Genomic DNA, 23,003 nt, shown 5'->3' with positions numbered 1-23,003 from the left:
GCAGGCCGCGGCTTAACCCACTAAGCCACAATACTGGCTGCAAGGCAAACAGGATTAAACCATGATGAATCACCAGCGAATGCTCTACCTTGAACACTTGAAAGGGGAGTGCTGAGAACACACCACTTCCTACGGGACATAGGTGATAAACAAGAAGCTTGGCCACTCCCGTGAGCTCTGTGGGGCGTGCTGTGCCCACTGCACACAGGTGACAATGCAGAGATTGTGTCAGAGGCAGGAAAGGACGTGGGACTCACACCTGTCCATTAGGTCTCAGGCAAAATCTGACCCTCACCGTGTGATCGCCGTGGCTTCCCTAGCAAAGACTGGTGGCTTGGGCAACAGGAATTTATCGTCTTTGCCCTGGAGGTTGAAGTCCAAGCTCAAGGTGATGGCAGGGCTGGCTCCTCCTAAGGCTGTGGGAGGGAAGCTGCCCATGAGGTTCTGGGCATTCCTTAGCTTGTGGATGTGTCACCTGTGTCTCTGCCTCCTCACATGGCCTGCACACTTTTCCCTCCACCTCTCTCCTTTATGAGGATGCCAGTCAGACAGGATTAGGGGTCCACCTTTCTCCATTATGTCCCTATCTAATCATATCTGCAATGACCCCATTTCCAAATTAGGTCATATTCTGAGGGACTGGGGGTGAGGGCTTCGACGGTTGGAGTCAGAGGCAGGGGTGCAGTTCAACCTGTAACAGGAACTGTGTCTGTCTGCCCTTGGACAGCATGATGATCGTATTCAGGAATCATTCTAAGTCTGGGGAGAAAACTTCTAATGCAATTCTGGATTATGGTTGAGGAAGGTCAGCCTATGGCTGGGATACAACGTGGGACAATGACTCAGAGCAAAGTGACTGGGGTCTCAGAGGTACTTGAACCCAGAATTTTATCCCCATTCCGTTCTAGCTCAATGCCTTCAATGGCTCAGATGACCTTGGCCACATCAGCCTGGCATCTGACCGAGCAACGTGTGCATTTGTGTGCTTGTATGTGTGGGATGTGTACATACGTGTAATCACACAATGTTGGGGACAGAGATAGCTTTGAGAAGTATCTCTTCATTACCCTCCTCATTAAATTATCTGCCACTCAATTGGGTCCATGATTTTGAATTTTCATCTCACATTTTTTCATGCATGTCTTCCCAAGCGCATATGCAAAGAGCTTCAATCTCAGTGTCACCCTTGTCCTGATACCATCATGCCCAGGAAACAATGTGTCTCGTTGGTTTATGCCTCCCTTCTATTCAAATTGCACAGCTCCCTTCTCAGCCTAGGAGCTCCTAACTTCCTTTTGTAAGCCGATGGTGCCTCTTCATGAGAATCTTCTCCAGATTTTCAGGTTGAGTTTCATTAGTGCCTTTCTGTGTTTTTCACACCTATGTTACAACCACGCCCACTAGACGCTGGTGGTTAGTTTGTTTACTCGTCAACCAGACTGACTACATTACTTGTGGGCTTTATGCAAAATGAAAATGCAGGGTCCATGACTTAAAAATATGATTAAGAATTTCAATTTTGCAACAGTAGAACAATAAACAATGAGGACTAAGAGCTTGACCTTGATCTTGGCCCTGGGTGTCTGCCTGGTTCACGGTCCATGAGTATCCTCAGTTCCCCAGTGCCCATCCTTCAGTATGGTTGGATGAATAAATGAATGTAAGAATCAACTTTCAAAGAGAGAGAGAGAGAGAGAGAGAGAGAGAGAGAGAGAGAGAGAGAGAATCTTCCATCCACTGCCTGATTCCCCAGATGGCTGCAATGGCCAGGGCTGGTCTAGGCTGAAATCAGGAGCCTGGAACTTCATCTAGTTCTCCTACATGGGTGGCAGAGGCCCAAAGACTTGGGCCATCCTCTGCTGCCTTCCTAGGTGCATTAACAGGGAATAGGATTGGAAGCTGAGTGGCTGGGACTTGAACCCATGCCCATGAGATACCAGTGTCACAGGCAGAGGCTTCACCCACTGTGCCACAGTGCTGGCCTCAACATTTCAGTTTTGAATTGCCTACAGAATCCCAGTGGTGAGAGGAGAAAAAAAAAAAGTAGCTGCATGCAGTTATTTGTAAAAACAAGTAATCATGCTTTGTATGCATGTAAGATTTTTTATCTTCAAAACACTTTCAAAACATTAATTAATCCTTACAACAGCACCAATGAGATTGAAACTGGAGGGAGAATTTGAGGCATGCAAAATTTAATTACCAATATTAAAATCTGGCACATGACTGGCCCTCCTCCTACTGGGGCAGCAAACACACTCCATGCCGTCTCCTTTTCCTCTGAAAATAATGAACACGGGAACTTAGTTCTCTCAGGCCAAGGGTGGGGGAGAGGGTTGCCTTTGCTCACCTCGGAGTTCCCGCAAGATTCCAGCATCTAGAACCCTGAGACTCAAAGGGCCCAGGAATATAAGTTGGGCTCCTTTGGAACAAAGATGTACAGAATTCTTTGAGATCCTAACAAAGCTCAGTGAACTATCCCAAACCAACCAACAGACAAAAAAGGGAGCAATTTGTTGAGTCACGGTTGGATCCTTGGCTCAGAAGTTTATCTTTGTCTCCTGGGGTTGGGGCGGGGGGCAGAAAAGCTTGGCTTTGTACAAGGAGAGTTGGCCATGGTTGGATGTTAGTTTATTGGTACGGGAGAGTCCTAAAGTCTATGTGTTAAGGGATTGTCCCTAAAATCTTAAATTATTGGGAACTAAAAGGGTGGAAACTCAATCCAATTATGGTATTTGGAGGTGGAGCCCTTGTGAGCTGAGTAAATTGGATCAGGTCGTTAGGGTGGAGCACCCATGAAACAGAGACCTGTGCTCTCCCTCTTGCCATCTGAGGCTCTCAGGTCTTCCATGGGGTCTCTGCATCATGAGATGCTGGGCCAGCAGGGCCATCTGATCTTGACCTGAGAACCTCCAAAACTGCGAGCCGAAGTAAACCTCCTTCCATTGAAAGGAACTTGCCTTAGGAGCTCTGTTACAGTCATGAAAAGGGGCGGGGCTACACGGAGCTGCTTCTGGAAGCCTGAGCATTCTGAGTTTTGGCTGGAGCAGTGGGGACCAGGTGCTAGTGCACTGTCGTAGGGGCAGGAGCTGCCTGTCCCCTCTGAAACAGAGGGAACGAATCCTTTACCTCAGAGGCCAGCTGGGGTCGGTATCCTCCAAGGGAGGAGGCCTGATGGTGAGGGCTTAGTGTTCAAAGCCGTGGGCTCCTGCTTCCCGGAAGCAGGTAGAGGGTAACTCCTCATTTCACAAATGTGGGCTGGGCGTCACCACTTCCTTCCAAAGAGGACTGTTTGGAAAGCAGGGGGAATACGAGGGTAACTTTACAGGGGGAGAGACCTGACAAACAGGACGTCAGCAGGTGAGCAAGGTCAACATCAAAGTGCAAATGTTTACCGTGATTTTCATCTCCAGGCCTAGATTCCCATATTGGAATATTTTGAGCTATTCAGAAGACACAAAATCTCTCTGACATTAAAAACCCCTGGATGGTGGTGACCCAGACTCTGTTTTCTTCTTCCTAATACAGGGCCAAGGTCAGGTATAACCTGATCCTACCTCACATTTCCCAATCCTGCTCCTCAGCCACTACCTCCCAGCACAGGTCCTGCCTTGTTTTTTTAATTTTTAAAATTAATTAATTTATTTCAAAGAGTTAAAGAGAGAGAAGGAGAGACAGAGAGAGGTCTTCCATCCCCTGGTTCACTCCCCAGATGGCTGCAACAGCCAGGGCTGTGTCAGGCCGAAGCCAGGAGCCAGGAGCTTCTTCTGGGTACAGGGGCTCAAGGACTTGAAAGATTATCTGCTGCTTTCCCAGGCACATTAGCAGAGAGCTGGATCATAAGTGGAGAAGCGAGGATTCGTACGGGTACCCATATGGGATGCAGGTGATGGCTTCTAAGCCACAGTGCCAGCCCGGTCGTTTCTTGTTGACCCCACTTGCTTTGGTTCCTGATATTTTTTGTGGTCACCCTGCAGACCAATTGAGGTCGGCCCTGAGGCCCCATGAGATGGCAGTTAGAGAACCGGATGAAGCTTTGTGCAGTGGTTCTGGGTGGGAGTTTTGAAACTGAAATGATAATCATACTTTGCAGAGGGAGGTTGGTGATGGAAGAAGTAATAAAAAAGAAAATCTTCAACCACCACCTAAGTGTGACTCCTGTAACTTACAAAAGTGAAGGCAGAGGAGGGTGACTGGCCTCAGGTTGAACACACACCCTTCCCACTTTGTGACTGCAAATCCCTTACAATTCTCTTATTTTTTTAAGCAAGCATTATAAGAAGTTCCCATGCTCCATGAAGAAGGCACCCTGGACTCCCGGCCTTGGCAAGGCCATTGTGCCTTAGCAGCCAGGGCATGCTGGAGGCACTGAGTGGGGGAGGCACTGGCCTCCCACACACCTTCAGTCTGCAGGGATTAGGGGAAGGGGTTTTCATAACAGGGTGCAGCAGGCGTCCATGGGTCTCCCTCCACCTCAGAGAAAGAGAAAACCAATGGGAGAGAACGTCCATACTTGTCAAACTGTTTATTTGCCGTTCACACTTGTTATAATATTGGATTTACAGAAGGTACTGTGGTACAAAGAATTCGAGGCTCGCATTCTCCTGGGCACAGCATGGCCGCCTGCAAGGCTGGGCATGATGGCCGCTCCCAGTCCAGTGGGTTGGTTCAGTGGAGCACCTGTTCTCCTGTGCTGTCTAAAACACCCTGCAGAGGACTCTGGGGTCTTCTCAGACCTGGCTTAGAGCCCAGGCCTGACAGTCTCCCTTCCGGAAGTGTTCAACATGTCGGTACCAGGGAGAAAGCAGCCCACACATGAATTTCCAGGATGTTTTGTGATCAGAGCCCATAATGGCTGCAAAAACAGATGCTAGGTGGGGCCTCGTTTAACTCTGAGAGACTGCATTGCCCTTTATGGTTTTTTTTTTTTTTTGGCTTTTTATTTGCAATAGATGTGTTATACCACCATATCAATTCGGAAGTTTATTTTTTCCATTGATTGTTATACATCCAGAATAACACAAATAACCAACAGTTCTTTTTGTTTCTTGCACATTCGTTTCCCCTAGAACAAAAAGTGAACTTTTAAAAAAAATTGGAACCATGCTGTTAGCTGTTTACAAAAGTAAGAAGTAGCTCATTTTAAAGTCTAAAATAAACAAAGTAGAAAGAAGCGTTTCTCCTACAGTATTTAGCAAACAAGAAAAAGTCCTTAGAAACACAAAAAATTGAAAAAAGTTATTATAGGCATTAATAATATTTTATAATGAAGCTTAAAATCTATTTACATACATAAATACAATTAAAATTGTTGATGCAACTCTTCTGGAAGAAAAAAAGAAATGCCAAATGATCAGCCTCATCAATACTGACCTGGCTAAAGGCAGGGAAAAAGATTCCCAACAAATAAACAAACAAAAAAACCCCGAATGTATACTCTAGGGTAAACACAGATATTTTGTTCAGACATAAAAAAAAGTTTTCTGTGATTATTGTCAAACCAATGTTTCATGTATAAAAGACCCCAAACACATCTCTCCCCAAAAAAATAAAACCACCAAAACCAAAAATCACCAGGGCGGAATGTCCCAAGACAACAGGTATTTCGCGACAGAACTCTGCAGTCCTAAATTGTAGGGCATTCGAGCAAAACCATTCATTTCCTTTCTAATCAGGGCATTTCTGTGTGTCTGTGCAGATACGGAGGCAGCAGCAAGGTAGCTCCCTGGCTCGCTGGGCCCTGCAGAGGCTCTGCGGCCGCATCTGGATAGCAAGCAGAGCCCTAAGGCTGGCAGCGCTCTGCTCTGCTGGGAGAGACCCACAGGCCGGAGGAAGGCTGACTTACCGCGTTCCTTCTGGAGGGGAGAAGCATTGACCGCCCTGCGTTCTGGACACTGGGCATTGGGGTAGAGGTGTGTGCCATCGCCTCCCAGAAAGTGGGAAGACGGGAGGGGCAGGAGGAGGGAGGTGGCGAGAGGAAAAGGGAGATGCTGAGTGGTAGAGAGAGAGAGAGAAATATATTTTTGGATAGCGAGGAAAAGAGAAAAGAACTGAAATTGTATGTCAACGTGTTGAAATCGTAAACAAGGGCGTGAAGAAGCAGAAATGGCTTCGGCCCTGTTTCATTTAGATAGATCCAGTTATTCTATGGTTTGCTTAAGGGTCTTGCTGATACCTTAATTTACCTGGAGGCAATGAATGCAAAATATATATATATATATATACACATTGTGTAAGACCTGTCTCCCAAACAACTAAGGCGTGATTTATTTATTTGTTTTCTGAAGCAATTAAATACCATGGATGCTGTAAGGGTCTGTGATGCTCTGATGACACCAGTGAGTCTACAACAGTGACAGGCCCTCTCCACACTGCGCTTCCAGAGTGAAGATCCAGTGTGAGGGAATCTCTGACTTCCCTGGGTGGGGGGGAGCATGAGGCTGGTTTTGGGTTAGAATATCTTCAGGTACCAGAATGGAACTGAAAAAGAGAGAAGGTTTCCTTCATTTTCCCTCAGCACTTTGTCGGGTCACACGTGGAAACACCAGCTGAAAAGAACATCGTGGGCTTGATGTGGGAGAAGTGGGCGGATGGGGCCTTCCTAGAAAGGCAATTTGAAAATTCTCTGACATCTGATGGTAATTGAGCTGCAAGAATGTAGTATGGAACAATGTATGAGACCAACGTGGCGGGAGTCACGGGGAAAACAAATAGATTCTGAATTTCTCCAGATAAGAACGACCTGACAACACAAGCTGCTTTACTCTTTAACTCTTACCAAAGTGCTACTGCATCTGTGTAAAACAAATAATCAATATATATATATAAGAAAACTCAAAAACAAGTTGTTTTAAATAAGTCCAGCTGTTTTGCTGCCTGCAGCCAAAGATCTAATTTGAATGCTTAAATTTATAAAATAAAAATCAAACACTGTTCTGAAGTCCTGCTTTCAAATACTCTTCAGAGTTGACCTGAAATCATCTCACTAATTTAAGAGGTACATTAAATAACCACCAGATCATCTCAAGCACACCTTCGTCAGCGTCAGCAGTTAGAATTTACGAGTTGTACAACAACTGCATTCTGACCAAACCCTCTAGTAAACAGTGCCATACAATTTACAGTGACATCGATAACATTTGGATTGCAGCCACGGGCGTGCTACGGCTAACAGCGCACAGCCCATGCGGCAAAGCCTCAGCCTGGGGGAAGCGACAGAGAGAGGCTGGCGCGTGAGCAGCACAGGGTGAGGGCCTGTGCCGTCTGCCTCATGACTCAGCGCTGATGTGGGCGCAGGAGGACTGGCTCCTGCAGGCCTCTGGGTCCACCCTCGGAGGCTTCAGCCTTCAAAGGCAGCTGGTCTGGACCCTTCCTCTGCCACCACAGGTGGCCGGCCACAAATTTTGTTCTATGTCAATCAACAGGTACTGGTCCAAAGAGGACTGTTTTCTTGCTACCCCAGAACTGAGCAGTTAAGAAATCCCTATATACACTACTTTGGCTCCTATGTAAATAGCGCTCCTCCTGGGATGTGTTCTGTTACAAAGCATGTCAGAAATCACAGGAGGCCACGGAGTGAGCAAACCCCTGGACAGAAATCAAATCCTCCCCAGGAGTATAATCACTGGCACCTGCCTGAACCCTCTGGGGCCAGATTTGACCTTCCCCGTTTGAAGGGAAGGAGCCAAACATCAGACCCTTTGTAGAGCTTACCAGAAAATTCCATACTTCTGATCCTTGGAGTGACCCTCAGTGTCTAAAAATCCTATTAAAAACATTGCTGCATTAGCTACCAACTTGTTTGATTAACATAAAAGGGAGTTTAATGTAAACAATATTTCTAGATAACCAAGTGATCACATTAGCCATCCTTTTTTTTTTTTCCCCCAGCCTTCTTCAATATGACATGTTTAACTCTGGTTTCTATCACAAACAAAACAAAAAAAAATGTAGTACTTGATATTTTTCTTAATATAAGTACATTTAAATAATTAAAAAAGTATCAACACGTAAGTAAATGTCTGAACATCAAGATACATAAATATCTCGGGATTCCTTGTGGGAATACAGTAGTTAAAAAAAATGACCCAAAGCTGTAGCTGTCTCTCAAAAACGATACAGCTACCCAAAAGTCCGAAAGTTAAATAAAACTTACAGAAAAGGGAATCATATGGTTCTTTCAATTGTCAAAGCAAGAAAGAAGCAAGCTCAAATTTGTATCTCGTGTACATGAACATAAAAACCACCCCAATGCAAATACGCATCTTGCCATTTATAAGGTGCGGAAAAGAAACACAATAAGGATTCGATGCCAACCAGGACGAGTTGCACCCCTCTTCCCCCGCCCCCGGCCCCCAGATTCCACACTCTTTGGAAGAAACGACTTGGCTAAAAAGTGAAGTCAAGGGTATAAAATCTCTCTTTTATTCACAGCATTGCTAAATCAGAAGCATTCACAGTTTCCCTCCGGGATCCTCCTGCGGCTGGGCCCGGGCTCCGGCGCCAGGCCGCTCAGTAGGGCCGCCACACGGCCTCCTCCAGGCGCGCGGCGGGCGCCATGTTGGTGGGCGAGTTGCTGTGGCTGCCCTCGGCCTCCACCACGTCGCTCTGGTTCGGGAGGCTGGGGTTGAGCAGCGCCGAGCCCGTGGAGGCGTTGGTGCAGGGCGGCAGGATGCGCGGCGGCGAGCGCTCGCCGCCCACCATGGAGAACTGGTAGGAGCCGGCCGAGGCGCCGTAGTACAGGTGGTAGGAGGGCGAGCTGGCCTGGAACGGGCCGCCCTGCGCCTGCGACGAGCCGGGGTAGGGCGGCGGCAGGTACGTGTGGTAGCGCGTGGCCGAGCTCATGGCCGACATCCCGATGCCGATGCCCGACGTGACGGGCGTCGGGGAGTAGGTGAAGGCGCCGGGGTAGTGCATGCGAGGGTCTGAGATGGAGGGCAGCGCGGGGAACTGGCGCGGGTCGCTGAACGTCAGGTCGGGGGCCGCTGCAGGGCGGGCGAGAAAACAGCGCGTGAGTCGGGCTGGGGAAGCCATGGCGGGTAACCACCCAGCGTGCCAGGGCCCGGGAAGGTGGGGACTACCCAGCATGCCGTGGCCCAGGAAGAGAGGGCTACCCAGAATGCCGTGGTCCAGGAAGAGGGGCTACCCAGAATGCCACGGTCCAGGAAGGTGGGGACTACCCAGCATGCCAGGGCCAAGGAAAGTGGGAACTACCCAGCGTGCCAGGGCCCAGGAAGAGGGGGACTACCCAGACGGTCCAGGAAGAGGGGCTACCCAGTGTGCCAGGGCCCAGGAAGAGGGGGCTACCCAGAATGCCACGGTCCAGGAAGAGGGGGCTACCCAGTGTGCCAGGGCCAAGGAAAGTGGGAACTACCCAGCATGCCACAGCCTGGGAAGGTGGGGACTACCCAGTGTGCCAGGGCCCAGGAAGGTGGAGACTACCCAGAATGCCACGGTCCAGGAAGAGGGGCTACCCAGCATGCCAAGGCCCTGGAAGGTGAGGACTACCCTGTGTGCCAAGGCCCTTAAGGTAGGCACTACCCAACGTGCCACGGTCTGGGAAGGTGGGGACTACCCAGAATGCCATGGTCCAGGAAGAGGGGCCTACCCAGCATGCCAGGGCCCGGGAAGGTGGGGGACTACCCAGAATGTCACGGCCCAAGAAGTTGGGGACTACCCAGCATGCCACGGGCCAGGAAGGTGGGGACAACCCAGATTGCGACAGTCCAGGAAGGTGGGCACTACCCAGCATGCCACGGCCCAGGAAGGTGGGCACTACCCAGCATGCCATGGTCCAGGAGGATGGGGACTACTCAGGGGTCTACCCAGGGGACTACGGGCCAGGTAGACGGGGAGGGTGGTGGGGTGAAGTACAGTCATGGGTGACAGTCTATTAAGAGAACATCAGGTAATTTAATAAGGCATGTGACATATGACACGATACAGCAGAGCATTACATAAACGCTAGGAATGTAGTATATAACAGAATGGATACGTGTGCAGTGTACATGTACTATAATATGATATGTCTGGAATACTGATCTAATCCATGTCAGCAAACCAGATCCCACCAGCCAAAAATGGCTGCTGCCAATTGCTCTATGTCCCAGGGGCTAAGAATGCGTTTTACTTGTTTGAAAGGTTGAAAGAAAATCCAAAAACGACTCCTAGGCGATCCTAATTTCAGTGCCCACGTGCAAAGGGGGATGCAGCCTCACTCATTCGTCTGTATTACCAATGGCTGCGTTTGTGTTACCGCTGCAGAGCTGAGGTCACGTCAGAGCCCACAGGGCTCACAGACTAAAATGCTTATTTTCTATTCTTTTACAGAAAAAACTTGCCAGCCCTCTGTTTTATTAATGTGTTAAAATATTTATAATTAAATTAATGCATTAATACAGCCAACACTAATATAAATTTCATCTGTGGTATTAATATGGAACTATATAATGGATGCATAACATTAAGATAATATATGCAATATAACAGCATTAATATATAACAATATAATACAGTATATGTAATATTTAGATTGAATTGTGCAAAATTACCAATTTTGGGGGCCTTGAACAATTGAAAAACCGTTAACTTCCTATTATGCAACCTAACACTTCCATAGTAATGACTGTAAGTAAATGGCAGTGAATGTCACGGCCGTTCCTCTGTCCCCACATCTACCTGCAGACAATCCGGCCTCAGTCTCACCTCGTAGTCTCTGATATGTGTTTCACTGTCTTGTTAACACAATCGGATGTCAGACCTTGACTTAGGTACTTTTTTGTACATATTAAATGTTTACCAGGAATGGCAAAGCTTTGTCTCTAGAATTCACTTTGCTCGGATTGTGCGTTTACAGTCTTACACACTGGCTTTGGCTGTCCTGTGGCTCACCCTCTGCATTTTTCTCCTCTCCAGGTTGCCCTTTGGAACTACTGGGGAGTCTGGGTGTCAGGGAGGGTTCCCTGTGTCCTGTAGATGAGCCTTTCTGAACAGTGGCATCGCTGACACGTTGGGGGATGGCAGGGGGTTGTCACGTGCATTTTAGGATGCTTGGAAGCATCTCTTTCACCCAGTGGGTGCCAGCAGTGTCCCCTTCCTGTACTGTGACCACCAAACATGTGTCCAGATGTTGCCAAATGATGTGGGGCGGGGGAGGTGGGTGCTGGTTCCACCACACTCCCAGCCCTGGCTTGAGAACCAACACAGTGGATGCAGGATGGTATCCTTGGCTGGTTTCTGTTCCTCAGGATTATTCATTAAATGGCCAGGCCAGCACAACAGTGTTTACATCAACAGACTCGAAGATAGCAAGAAAACGGAGCAGAAGAATCAAAAGTTCTGAAATTTTAAGTTCTCAAATCAACCTACAAAACAGCCCTAAGCGCAGATGGCGTGTGGCCTGCGTCCTCCTGAGTTCAGGCCGATAAACTTGCCGCAGCCAGAGGCTGCCCTGAAAAGAGAGCTACCAGGGTGGATTATTCTGTTTTTGGAAGGCATCGGCTGGTGATCAACTTCCTCATGTTTCAAGCCTCTTACTCCAGCAGGGAGAGCTAGTGTTTCTCCCTCTCTCGTTCTCCTCCACACCCTCTCGCCACCCCAGCCCCCATGCCTTCCCACCCTGTCATGGGGCTTTTACTGCTGTAACACATTTTTAAAAAAATGAACTCCTCTGTCCATTTGGGGTGAATGTGATGAGGGGACAGACTCCTCATCAGAGAGGTAATTAAAGTTTATAGAAACAGCCGAAATCTGCAGCAAATCCCTCCTCTAATGAGGAAACCAGGAGTCGGACTCTCAAACAAACACTCCTGTTAATCTTTTCAAAGCGAGTCAGACATGTGGGCAGGGAAAAAAACTGTAAACTGACAGCGGTTCCGGGGCTGCCCTTCCTTGGCCACTCTCTAGCTCATTCTCAAACCAGGCCACACCTCATTCCACAGGGCTCATCCCTGCAGCTCGCCGGGGCCCTCTGTGAGCAAGCCCTGTGTCACTTGCTTGTGCCTACACAGACAGCCGTGACATGTTTGAGAGTTAACAGGAAGTTTTACTCCATTTTTCCAGTTAGATTTATACAGTCTAGAGGAAAGGCGAGGTAGGAGGAAAAGCATTAGGCAAATGCAATCAATTTGTTGCCATCTGATGCAATGCTCTGGACACAAATAAATGACCCTGCCCATGACTCCTCTTGCTTCATGTGCCCTGAGACCAAAAGGTGAATCCGCTGGCAGAATGAATGAGAGTGTCACCCGGCTTCACGGCTGTGTCTGGACACGCTCTGCCAGTCCGTTCCAATGCTACATGGTAATGTGGTGATGGCACAGTTACTGGAATCCTGAGTGAGTGCATGATTCGTCATGGGCAGCAGTCCTGGAATGATGTTACCTCCTCAGCTGTTGGGGGGGTGGCGTAGTTCTTTCACTGTGGGCAGACTATCTGAACCATTGCATTGCTGCATATGAGTCTTCTGTCTGTGCAGTAGCAGTGTCCTATGAGAGACCATCATTTGGTCCAGTTACCGCTCCCCCACACGTGTGGATCCTGAAGCTAGGTAGGCCCTCTAACACGCTCGGATTCAAACGGTCTACTCCAATAGTTGTTTCCATTTTTATAACTGGCCTGACATCCCTTCTTAAGACCGTCAGTCACACAGAGTCATCTATGTGGCCACAGCCCATCGGTCCTTGTGGCGGGCCCAGGGCTGCCTCGTTTTGTGGCAGTGTGCATGGAGGTGGGGACCCTGCTACTCACAGAGAGCTTTTTCCGAGTAGGAAATCTGGGATTTAGGCAGTCTAGGCACTTGGGTTGGAAATGTTGCCCCACCGATGGGGCTAAATATTTGCCGTGACAGCTCAAGTCTTTGCTCTGCAGCTTGATGTGGATGAAAGCAGCCCCGCTCGGGGGCCCCTCCCACTGCCCCCAAAGGATTAAACAACCTGAGCAGATAATGGCTGCCTTAAAAGGATCTCTGCATGACTCAGATTAATGCATGCTGTCTGTCGCCCCGGCTGGCAGCTACACATTAATTTTTTTTAAAAAAGAAAAAAGAAAAGTAAACCTCCAGATGACAAGTCTTTTCAGACAAGGTGTGGAGTCTGTCTGCAAAGGCTAGAGAGAGAGACAGACGGAGGCCAAGTCCTCGGTGGAGAAGGAGCCCAGGTGGGGCCGGGGCTGGGGCTGGGGCTGTGGAGAGGGGCAGGGCACAGAGCCGTCGGGTGGGATTAAAAGGTGAAGCGGCACAGAGCAGTGTCAGGTTCTCAAAGCCATCCGCCGGCAGCCACTTCTCTCTCATGTGCCCCAGCCCCTTCCGCCCCCAGGTTTCTGACAGCGCTTTTCAGGCCTGTGCGCCAGGCTCGATTTCTCCGAGGGAGCTCTGCCAAGTTGAAGAGCAGTCTCCCATGCAGTGCGGAGGCGCAGCTGGAATTCTCTGGTCCTCCCTCCGAGACGGCAGGGGGTCCCTGGCAGGTGCTGGAGGGGGCTGCGGTGTCTCCCTGCCTCACAGTCACGCGCCCTGATACTCCCTTCCTCTCCCCTTGGCCCCTGAGCTGCAGGTTGTTCAGAGGTAACAGAAGGCATTCTGGGGCACGCGTCACTCCTTTGAAAACAGCCACCCTAACTTCTGAACACTAGTACCCAGACGGGCTGTCAAGTGCCAACCTGGACCAAGTCGAAAGACGCGTGAAATACATTTCAAGGGACGGACCCACCCCGGGGCCGACTGCGAGGAAAACAGGAATTGTCCCAGAGGACCAGAGCCCGTGTGCAGAGCTGTGGCACTGAGCAGTGGTCAAAGCGGACAGACGCTTTTGGAATCCAAACCTATGTATCAGGTTCTGGAGACAACAGGCTGAACGGAAGCCCTCATTCCTGTGCTGCTCGCTCAGCTCCACCTAGACGGTGGCACGCATGGCCGGACAGACGTGGAAACTGAGCGCCGAAGCTGGCTGTCCCGTTTCATGAGAGCGCCGAGGCGGCGGTGGTTCTCAGCAACAGGGGCAGTTTTGGCCCCCACTCCCTCCCGGAGCACGTTTGGCGATGTCTGGAGGCATTATTGTTGGCTTGTCACAACATACGGGTTCTCCGGACACGTGGAGGGCAGGTTTGCTGCAGAGTATTCTACAAGGCACAGGACACTCCCTCCCCAGCCCCAACACAACAGGGGATTATTTGGCCGTAAAGGCCTGGAGTGCTCTGAGAAGTTAACTGTGCAGCTCTGGGCAGCAGCTGAGGCCTCTGGTGCAATCGCAGTAAACACGATGGGCTGGAAAACAACCTTGCACAACATCTAAGATGGCGGGCGTGACGCCCTTGCCCCCTCGCCTGCCCCAGTCTGCTCTAACCTGATCTCCAGGGCTGAACACCCAAAGCCGCCACCCCCCGCCCCCCACCTCAGCAGTGTGTTTGCGGGCGTCACCATGCGCCGGGTCTCTGCGGGCTTTCACAGTTTAGTCCAGCTCCAATTTCAAAGCCCCAAACAGCAAGTTTTTTCTTTTGCCCTCAACAAAGGAATTTTCCTGTGTAACTCTGATTTCCCTGCCCACAAGCGAAGGTGAGTGCCAAGCCCAAAGGGCTTGCAGGTTAAATGACTAATATTTAATGAGCTCGTATTTACAACAATTATGCTAACCATGACACCTGAGCTGCTCACGCTGCTCCTCCAACCTGGCCACGGGCAGCTCCCTGTTGGAAATGTGTGATTTGGGGTACGCTGCTTCCATCCCGGGCGTACCCGGCGGACTGCGGACGGGCCCTGTGGAAATTCACCTCCACGTGGACCAGTCCCATCCGGCCAGAACTCAGTAGGAACAAGGACTTCTAGACGCTGACTACTCTGGCCTTTTATGTCGTTAATCCTCCAGCTGCCACCCTGCCCTGCCAGATGTAGGCAGCCCCTCCCCCGCATCAGTAACCCCTGCCCCTGAGGGTCAGGAAGAAACCGAGCATAGTACTGTGTGCACGGGACTCAGTACACAGGGAGGCAGCCCTGTCTAACCCCACGAAGAACATTCTGCCGAGCCCGCTCACGCATTTCCTCGTCTCCTGACCCCCCCCCCCCCCCCCGGCTCTACCGTGACGGCGCGTTCACAAGTGGCTTACTTGAGAGGCGACTGGAAAGTTCTGCGGAGAGGGTCGTCATGCCGCTGGCGCGTCCAGGGGAGATGGGTGTTGCTGGGTGCACGGAAGGAGAGGCGATGGATCCCAGGTACTGGTAGGACTGATCGTAGGACCACGGTGGGGACGGCTGGATCTGCCTTGTGTCTGCAGAGAATCAGGGAGGTCAGCTACACACGGGTGAAGTGGGATTTGAAAAATTAAAAAGCCTGGGGCCGGCGTTCTGGCGGAATGGGTGAAGCTGTTGCCTGCTAATCAGGTAACCCATATGGGTGACAGTTTGAGTCCTGGCTGCTTCACTCTTTTTTTTTTAAGATTTATTTACTTATTTGAAAGAGTTTCACAGAGAGAGAAGGAGAGGCAGAGAGAGAGGTTGTCCATCTGCTGGTTTACTCCTCAATTGGCTGCAACAGCCAGAGCTGAGCTGATCCGAAGCCGGGAGCTTCCTGTGGGTCTTCCCAAGTGGGTGCAGGGACCCAAGAACTTGGGCCATCTTCTACTGCTTTCCCAGGCCATAGCAGAGAGCTGGATTGGAAATGAAGCAGCCAGAACTCGAATTGGAGACCATATAGGATGTCGGCACTGCAGGCAGCAGCTCTAACCACTACACCACAGCGCCGGCCCCCGGTTGCTTTACTTTGATCAAGCTCCCTGTTAATGTGCCTGGGAAAGCACTCAGAATATGGCCCAAGTGCTTGGCCCCTGTACCCATGTGGGAGACCCAGATGAAGCACCTGGTTCCTGGCTTCAGCCTGGCCCAGCCTGGGCCATCGCAGCCATTAGAAGAGTGAACCAGTGGATGGATGATTTCTCTATTTCTCCCTCCCTCTCTCTGTAACTCTTGCAAATTAATAAAAATAAAATCTAAAAAAAAAAGCCTTTTAACAAGAAAATAGTAACCTGTGTTTAAATGTGTTTGCCTGTTTGTGGCCTATTTACCAGTGTTCTGTGAGTCCAAGGCCAGGAAGGTGTCTGATGGGTGATTTCTCCCCCAAAAAAACACTCGGAGTTCACGTTTGGTTCTGGGAGGTTTCGTCTGGTAACTGTTCCTCCCAAAGACTGCGTTGGACCATGCTAACAGTGATGCGAGGAGAGGGTCGTGCTTTCCAGGAGGAGGAGCTAATGTTCAAACCACTGGGCTGTAACACCCCACAGCGTCACCCGTCAGCTGCTCGGACTGTTTCAGCTGGACTGGTGATTTTCATCATCAGGAACACTTTATAAACTCCCGTGATCACCTGTCTATCTGTATTCTGTAAACAAACAGAATATAGAGTTTTGGAATACTTTCTGTGGCTTTGGCAAAAAACATGGGCTTTTCCATGTTTTCTGTTGATGTGAATTCTCTCCCAAGGATGACTGCAAAGAAGGTCTGGCCGTGAACCTGGCCAGGAGGTGTGATGACAGACGGCCCACACCGCCAGCTGCACAGAGCTGACCCTGTCCGCCCATGTGTCCTGCTCCTTTCCAGACTTCAGGTTTGCAGCTTTTAAAGAGCCGAGTTTTGAGCAAGTATCTTACAGATTGCCATTTTAGGAGGCCTGGGACAAAGGAGAGACAGAAGTCTGACTTCAAAGGATTCAGACAAAACGGATTTTGTCAATTTGACTCTGGCATTCAGAGGAGTCTTCGTTTTCAAAAGCATCACACTGCAGATGAAAAGGAACGGATGGAAAAGCCCCTCTATTTTTAGGCAAAATTGTAAGGAAATTTAAATTGGATGCAGTCCCAGGACAAGACAGTTTTACGTTTCTTTAGCGTTAAACATTAATTTTCTCTTTGTGTCCCACCCTGTGGGCAAACATAACAGCAAATTACTGTACACACAGGGTCTCCATAGCCAGAGTGTCATGGTCCCGAGGAGCAATCTACGGAGAACCGCCGTCTTTAGGTAAACACCAGGTTTAAGGGTTGCATAAGCTGTGACATAAAGAAATGAGTTATTTCTGCTCATTATAGAATATTCAGATCTGCTACCTCCAGGGGCTTTGCATTCTTGGCAGTTAGAGTTTACCTTTCCTGTTTACCTCTCTGAAGTAGCCTCGGCGGACGACAGACATTTGGAGACTCACGTCTTCCTCCCTGTTCCTGTCCTCTCGGACTCCATCCCTCCCCTCTGATTCCTTTCTGCTTTTGAAAATAACTTAATTTTTAATTTAAAAAAATCTTGCAGTTCCTAGGCAAATATTTTCACATGGGATCTTTGAAATCTAATATTAAAGAAAGTTATTCATTTCATTCCAAACTTTAGAGGATTTGAAGAGATGGCAAGGTCTAAGAGAGCTGGTTCAATTTAAACTCAGCAGAAGGGGCCGGCACTGTGGGCTCCAGTTTGAGTCCTGGCTGCTCCACTTCCGATCCAGCTCTCTGCTATGGCCTGGGAAAGCAGTGAAGGATGGCCCAAGTCCTTGTGGGAGACCTGGAGGAAGCTCCCGGCTCCTGGCTTTGGATTGGCACAGCTCCAGCTGTTGCAGTCATCTAGGGAGTGAACCAGCAGATGGAAGACACCTCTCTCCCTCTCTGCCTCTCTGTAACTCTTGACTTTCAAATAAATAAATAAATCTTTTTTTAAAAAAACTGAGCAGGGCCGGCGCCGCGGCTCACTAGGCTAATCCTCCACCTTGCAGTGCCAGCACACTGGGTTCTAGTCCCGGTCGGGGCACCGGATTCTGTCCCGGTTGCCCCTCTTCCAGGCCAGCTCTCTGCTGTGGCCAGGGAGTGCAGTGGAGGATGGCCCAAGTGCTTGGGCCCTGCACCCCATGGGAGACCAGGAGAAGTACCTGGTTCCCGCCATCGGATCAGCGTGGTGCGCTGGCCACAGCGCGCCTGCTGCGGCGGCCATTGGAGGGTGAACCAATGGCAAAAGGAAGACCTTTCTCTCTGTCTCTCTCTCTCACTGTCCACTCTGCCTGTCAAAAAAAAAAAAAAAAAAAAAAAAACTGAGCAGAAAATAAATGTGCAGCTACAGTAGAAGACCCTGAATAATCATATAACTAACAGTGTCTGCAATAACTGAAGGTAAACCCAAAGAGCGGATTGTTTGATATCCCCATGTTACTTCAAGTACTTGCTTTAAGTGGAAAAAAAAATCAAATACTCAGATATTTTCTATAAGATGTGCACATGTTGCAGATACACACATTTACTAAGTGAATATAGAGTACTCAAATATTGTAATCACTTAAAAAGCAAACAAAAGAGGGTTTATAATTGTCATAAAGCCCTCCAGGGTGTGAATTGTGGTACAGTAATCCCCGCCTTGTTGTGTAGACAGCCTAGCACCCCTAACCCCATGTCTAAAACCACACTAAGCATAAAGTATTATGCTGTGATTCATGCTCTGTCATGTTTTACTGTAGGGAAAAAGTTGTGCTAGGCTTTTCTAAACTCATAATTAAACCATGCAAACGTTGCATAATATTTCACAGCCTTTTAAAAATATGCTTTGGTAAAATGATCTTTATGATTAAAGTCCAAGTTCTATGCTTTCTTTTTTTAAACACAGGGTTGTAGAGTCAAATTCATCCTACTTCACAGTGGAACTTGGCTTTCCAGGTGTTGGGGTAGGGGGTAGCACTGGCAAACCTGATGCCCACTGTCTCTGCAATCAGTTTGCATGCCTGTGTCCACAGTGAATTGTGCTGGGGTTCACTGCCATTGGTGGGCCAGAAGGTGGTAGTGGCGAGCCTCTCATGTAGAAGAAAACATGAATTATTAAAAACATGTTTTAAATAAAAAAAGAAACAGAAAAGTCCTGGTAACGTGGTCCATCCTGGGTTTAATAATCAGTTACTGTGTTTCTTCTGACGTGGCCAACATGAATACGTGAGGGCAAGGACAGAAATGGCAGTGTTGAGGGCCACCCTGAGCACTGGGCTGACAGGCAGAAGTGGGTGCTAGGCCTGTGTGGTGAGTGAATGGGTGACCCTGCCTGTACTCCTCACCTACACTTTCTTATGCTCATCTCTGAAAGGAGATGACCTCTCAGTCCCTTCCAGTGATGTCGGAGCAATATTCTAATTCACACCGTTCCTACCCAATGCAGCTTTGCTGACTTGGATGTGACCTGCATCGTGCTTGCTTAAGTGGAGTCGGGAAATCAGATGTGAGGTAGGGAGGCATAAGCTGGGAGTTACCCAGTAGAGGACACAGGCTGAGGAAAAGAACCACTGTCCATCTTTCCCCAGGGCATAGGAATACTTGTTCTGGAAGGAGTTGACTCTGGGAAGTCGATCCATTTTCAAAAAGAACAGCACTTAATTGAACATTTACTCTGAGCCAAGTGTGTGCTAATTGAGCTGGTAACAGAATGATGACTAAGGGCGTTTTGCTCCTTGCACCATTGGAACTTAGAGTAGTGAAGATCCCAGACTGCAGGATGCTGGGAAAGGCTTCTTCCTGCTGCATTAATCATCACACGGAGAGGTTCTTCATCCACTCATCTGTTTGTTCTTAGGCTCATGAAGTTCCTTACTTCCTCATTCATTCGTATTTCCAACTAACATTTTGGCTCTAGTAGGGCCACTGTGTTAGAGAGTCACTAGTCAATAGATTGTGGTCCCTAACTTCTGGCAGATGCAGACACTGGGGGACCTAAGGGATGTACCCAGCAAACTCTTAGACTAACTGCCTCACGGGGACTTGCAGACAGCATTCTCGAGACAGTATTATTTATGACACACTCATGGCCTGCCACGGAGTGAAGCAGATTAGGGGAAGTAGTGAACTTCAGTCACAGACTTCACCGTAACCCAACAATAGGATCATAGACATGTTTTCTCTGATCCATGGTTTTCAGACTTCGAAGGGCAAATAGTGGGGAACAGTGAGATCAACTCAAACAAGTGTAATATCTGGCCATAGTAAATGTGCAATAAGTCTGGGTAATTTTTATGATTATATTATTAAAAAGGAAAATAAATCTATGTCAAGAAATTTATCTGGGGTTTCTTGGTAGGACCCATACAGCTCCAGGATAATGCATAGATGTTCAGTGATAAAGGGCTTGACAGTCATACCCTGGAGAGGCTCAGGTTAAATGGTAAAGGAGTAGGAAACTGGAAATTGGGATGGATCAGGCAAGCAGTCAGTATCACAACCAACTCCTGTTTCCATTTTAAAAAAAACTAATGATTGTAGTGGGTATTCGGTACAGTGATCAAGATACTGCTTGGGATGCCTGCATCCCGTATCAGAGTGCTTGGGTTTGAGTTTTGGCTTCACTCCTAATTTCAGCTTCTTGCCAATGCAGAGCCTGGGAAGCAGCAGGTGATGGCTCAAGTATTTGGGTCCCTGCCACCTACATGGGAGATCCCGATTGAGTTTCCGGCTCTTGGCTCCAGCCTGGCCCAGCCTCAACTGTCAGGACATTTGGGGAGTGAACCAGTGCAACCATTTTATTGAGGCCATTTTGTGATGGATTATTATTTTCAACTTTTGATCATCAAATAATGGGTAAAACAGAGCCCACCTTCTACATTCCCAAGCCTCACTCCCTTCCATTAGAAAAGGGAGGACTCAGGGATGAGGCAGGCTTGAAGCTGGCAGTTAGCTCAGAGGCGTCCGTGGCCTTCATCACTCTGTAAGGAAGTGGAGCACTTTTGTATCAGAATGCCCTCGAGTCACCAGTGACTCTGTTACCTAACTCATGGCAAAATGTCCTGCTGCTTCTAGTCTCAGCTCCAAAATGTAAACAGCCTGGGAGTCAACACTCATCTCTACAACAAGAAAAATGCTGAACAGAAAATCTATGAGTTTTCTTGGATCCACCAGAGGATTGAAGACAGGGCAAACTGCCACCCCAGCAGCCTAAGAGGTAGCAAATACAGAGAGCCACAGGGAGGTCTGCCTGCCAGGGGCAGGGGCTGCTGGGAACACTGATGATGACGCTGTCCTCTGGAGGCCAAGCAGAGGCTCATGTGGGAATGAGACGCTGCCGGGGCGGTCGTCTTGTGTGGGAAGGTGCCTTTGTGCAGTTTTCATCCAGGACGTACACCAGGTTCTCACGGAATCCAGTACAGTTACCAGTGGGTTACAGCTGAAGGCCCTTCAAGGCTTAGATTGTTCAAGGACGAGTTCATGGGGCAACCCAGATGACAGGGGAGACAAAAACAGGGACACTGGAAGAATCTGAAACCTCTGGCAACTGCAGATACAACAAACATTAAACATAGCCAGCTCTGAACATAGGAACTCACACGCAAGGCCCATTTGCTTCAGTTCCTGTTACCTGATATGTATGTCCAACCACCAACAAAAAAATGACAAGAAAAGCAAAGACCAAAACACAGTCCGAAGAGACACAGCAAGTATCAGCTGGCTCAGAGAGGGCACAAATTTTAGAATTTTGCTAGACAGCAGTTTCACTACAATTAATATTGTAAGGGCTCTAGTGGCAAAAGAAGACCGTCTGCAAGAACAGGTGGGTAACGTCAGCAGGGAGATGAAAACCCTAACAACCACTCAAGGGGGAATTCTAGAAGTGAAGCGCACTAACGGGAGGGAGGAGCACCAATCATGGGTGCTCGGCAGAAGTCACAGCTGAGGAAACGAACAATGTAAAGGCACAGATTGTCAGAGTGGATTCAAACCAAGACTCGATGATATGACCTCCACAAAGGACTCACTTTAAAGACTCGGGCCAAAAGTAAAGAGATGGAGAAAGATACACAGCACCAACACCAACAGGAAGACAAAGGTTACTTCAGGGGCAACAAAAGGGAATTACATGATGATAATGAGATGGGTTCTCCAAGAAGACGATGTGTGCCCTGAACAACAGAGTGTCAAAAAATACTGCGCAAAAGCCAGTAATACCAAAAGGAAGAACAAATACATGATTTCAGTTGGAGAACTCCACACCCCCTTTCAGTAATTGATAGATCAAACAGGCAGAGAATTAGGACATAGCCGTGCCGGGTAGCACTACCAATCAATTTGACCTAACATTTATGGAATACTCCATCCAACAACTATGTGCAGAACATTCACCAAGATAGACTGCAGTCTGAGCCGTGAGATCTTATATATATATATATATATATTTTTTTTTGGACAGGCAGAGCCAGACAGAGAGAGACAGAGAGAAAGGTCTTCCTTTTTCCATTGGTTCACCCCCAAAGTGGCCACTACGGCCAGTGCATTGTGGCCAGTGCGCTGCACGGATCCAAAGCCATGAGCCAGGCGCTTCTTCCTGGTCTCCCACGGGCCATCCTCCACTGCACTCCTGGGCCACAGCAGAGAGCTGGACTGGAAGAGGAGCAACCGGGACAGAATCCGGCGCACCAACTGGGACTAGAACCCAGGGTGCAGGCGCTGCAGGTGTAGGATTAGCCTAGTGAGCCGCGGCGCCAGCCAAGCCACGTTGATTTAAACTACAAAACCAATAGTAGAAAGATGGCTGGGAAACCCCAAATTTGTGCAGATTTAGCAACACCCTTCCGTGTAACACATGGGTCAAATAAGGAGTCCCAAGAAGAATGAAAAGGTATTTTGAGTGAAAATGAAAATAAACTGATCCCAATTTGTAGGAATGCAGGAAAAGCAGTGCTTAGAGGGAAATTTATAGCATTGAATGCATATGTAAGAAGATTGAGAATTGAAAATTAAAGTTTCCACCTCAGGAAACTAGAGAAAAAAGTGATATACACAGAAAAAATAATAAAAACTAGAGTAGAAATCAATAAAATTGAAAACAGGAAAGCAATGAAACCAAAAGCCTGTTTTTTTCTCAAAGTTCAGAATATCCTGCTCTGTCCCCATGCTCCCTTCAGGCCACAGAGGCACCTCCTGGTCTCTGCCCACACGTGACCACTCAGCTCTACAGTGTTTTCAGCACCCAGCCTCAAGGCTGGGGTTCCAGCAGCACCAGGAGCTGGGTTGTCCCCACCCCCACT

General features: G+C 48.6%; 1 protein-coding gene and 1 long non-coding RNA gene across 3 annotated transcripts in view; one reads left to right on the top strand and one right to left on the bottom strand.

Annotated features, from left to right (window-relative positions):
* Nucleotides 1-4,510: 4,510 nt before the first annotated feature.
* RUNX1 (RUNX family transcription factor 1) overlaps nt 4,511-23,003 on the bottom strand; it is a 253,508-nt gene continuing 235,015 nt past the window's right edge. For both annotated transcript variants that reach the window (XM_051833591.2, XM_051833590.2), the window contains 2 exons: nt 15,094-15,255; nt 4,511-8,984 (listed from right to left, as the gene is read on the bottom strand). In XM_051833591.2, the coding sequence (XP_051689551.1) occupies nt 8,512-8,984; nt 15,094-15,255 (635 nt within the window). In that variant the 3' untranslated portion in view covers nt 4,511-8,511. The remainder of the gene's footprint in view (nt 8,985-15,093; nt 15,256-23,003) is intronic.
* LOC127487592 (uncharacterized) overlaps nt 8,950-23,003 on the top strand; it is a 27,018-nt gene continuing 12,964 nt past the window's right edge. The window contains exons 1-2 of the long non-coding RNA XR_007914557.2: nt 8,950-9,496; nt 16,938-16,999. This is a non-coding gene — a long non-coding RNA (uncharacterized lncRNA). The remainder of the gene's footprint in view (nt 9,497-16,937; nt 17,000-23,003) is intronic.

The sequence above is a fragment of the Oryctolagus cuniculus genome, chromosome 4, assembly GCF_964237555.1.
Source record: "Oryctolagus cuniculus chromosome 4, mOryCun1.1, whole genome shotgun sequence".
Lineage (NCBI taxonomy): Eukaryota > Metazoa > Chordata > Mammalia > Lagomorpha > Leporidae > Oryctolagus > Oryctolagus cuniculus.
Note: the sequence above shows the minus strand (reverse complement) of the source record. Positions and strands in the feature narration are given on the sequence as shown.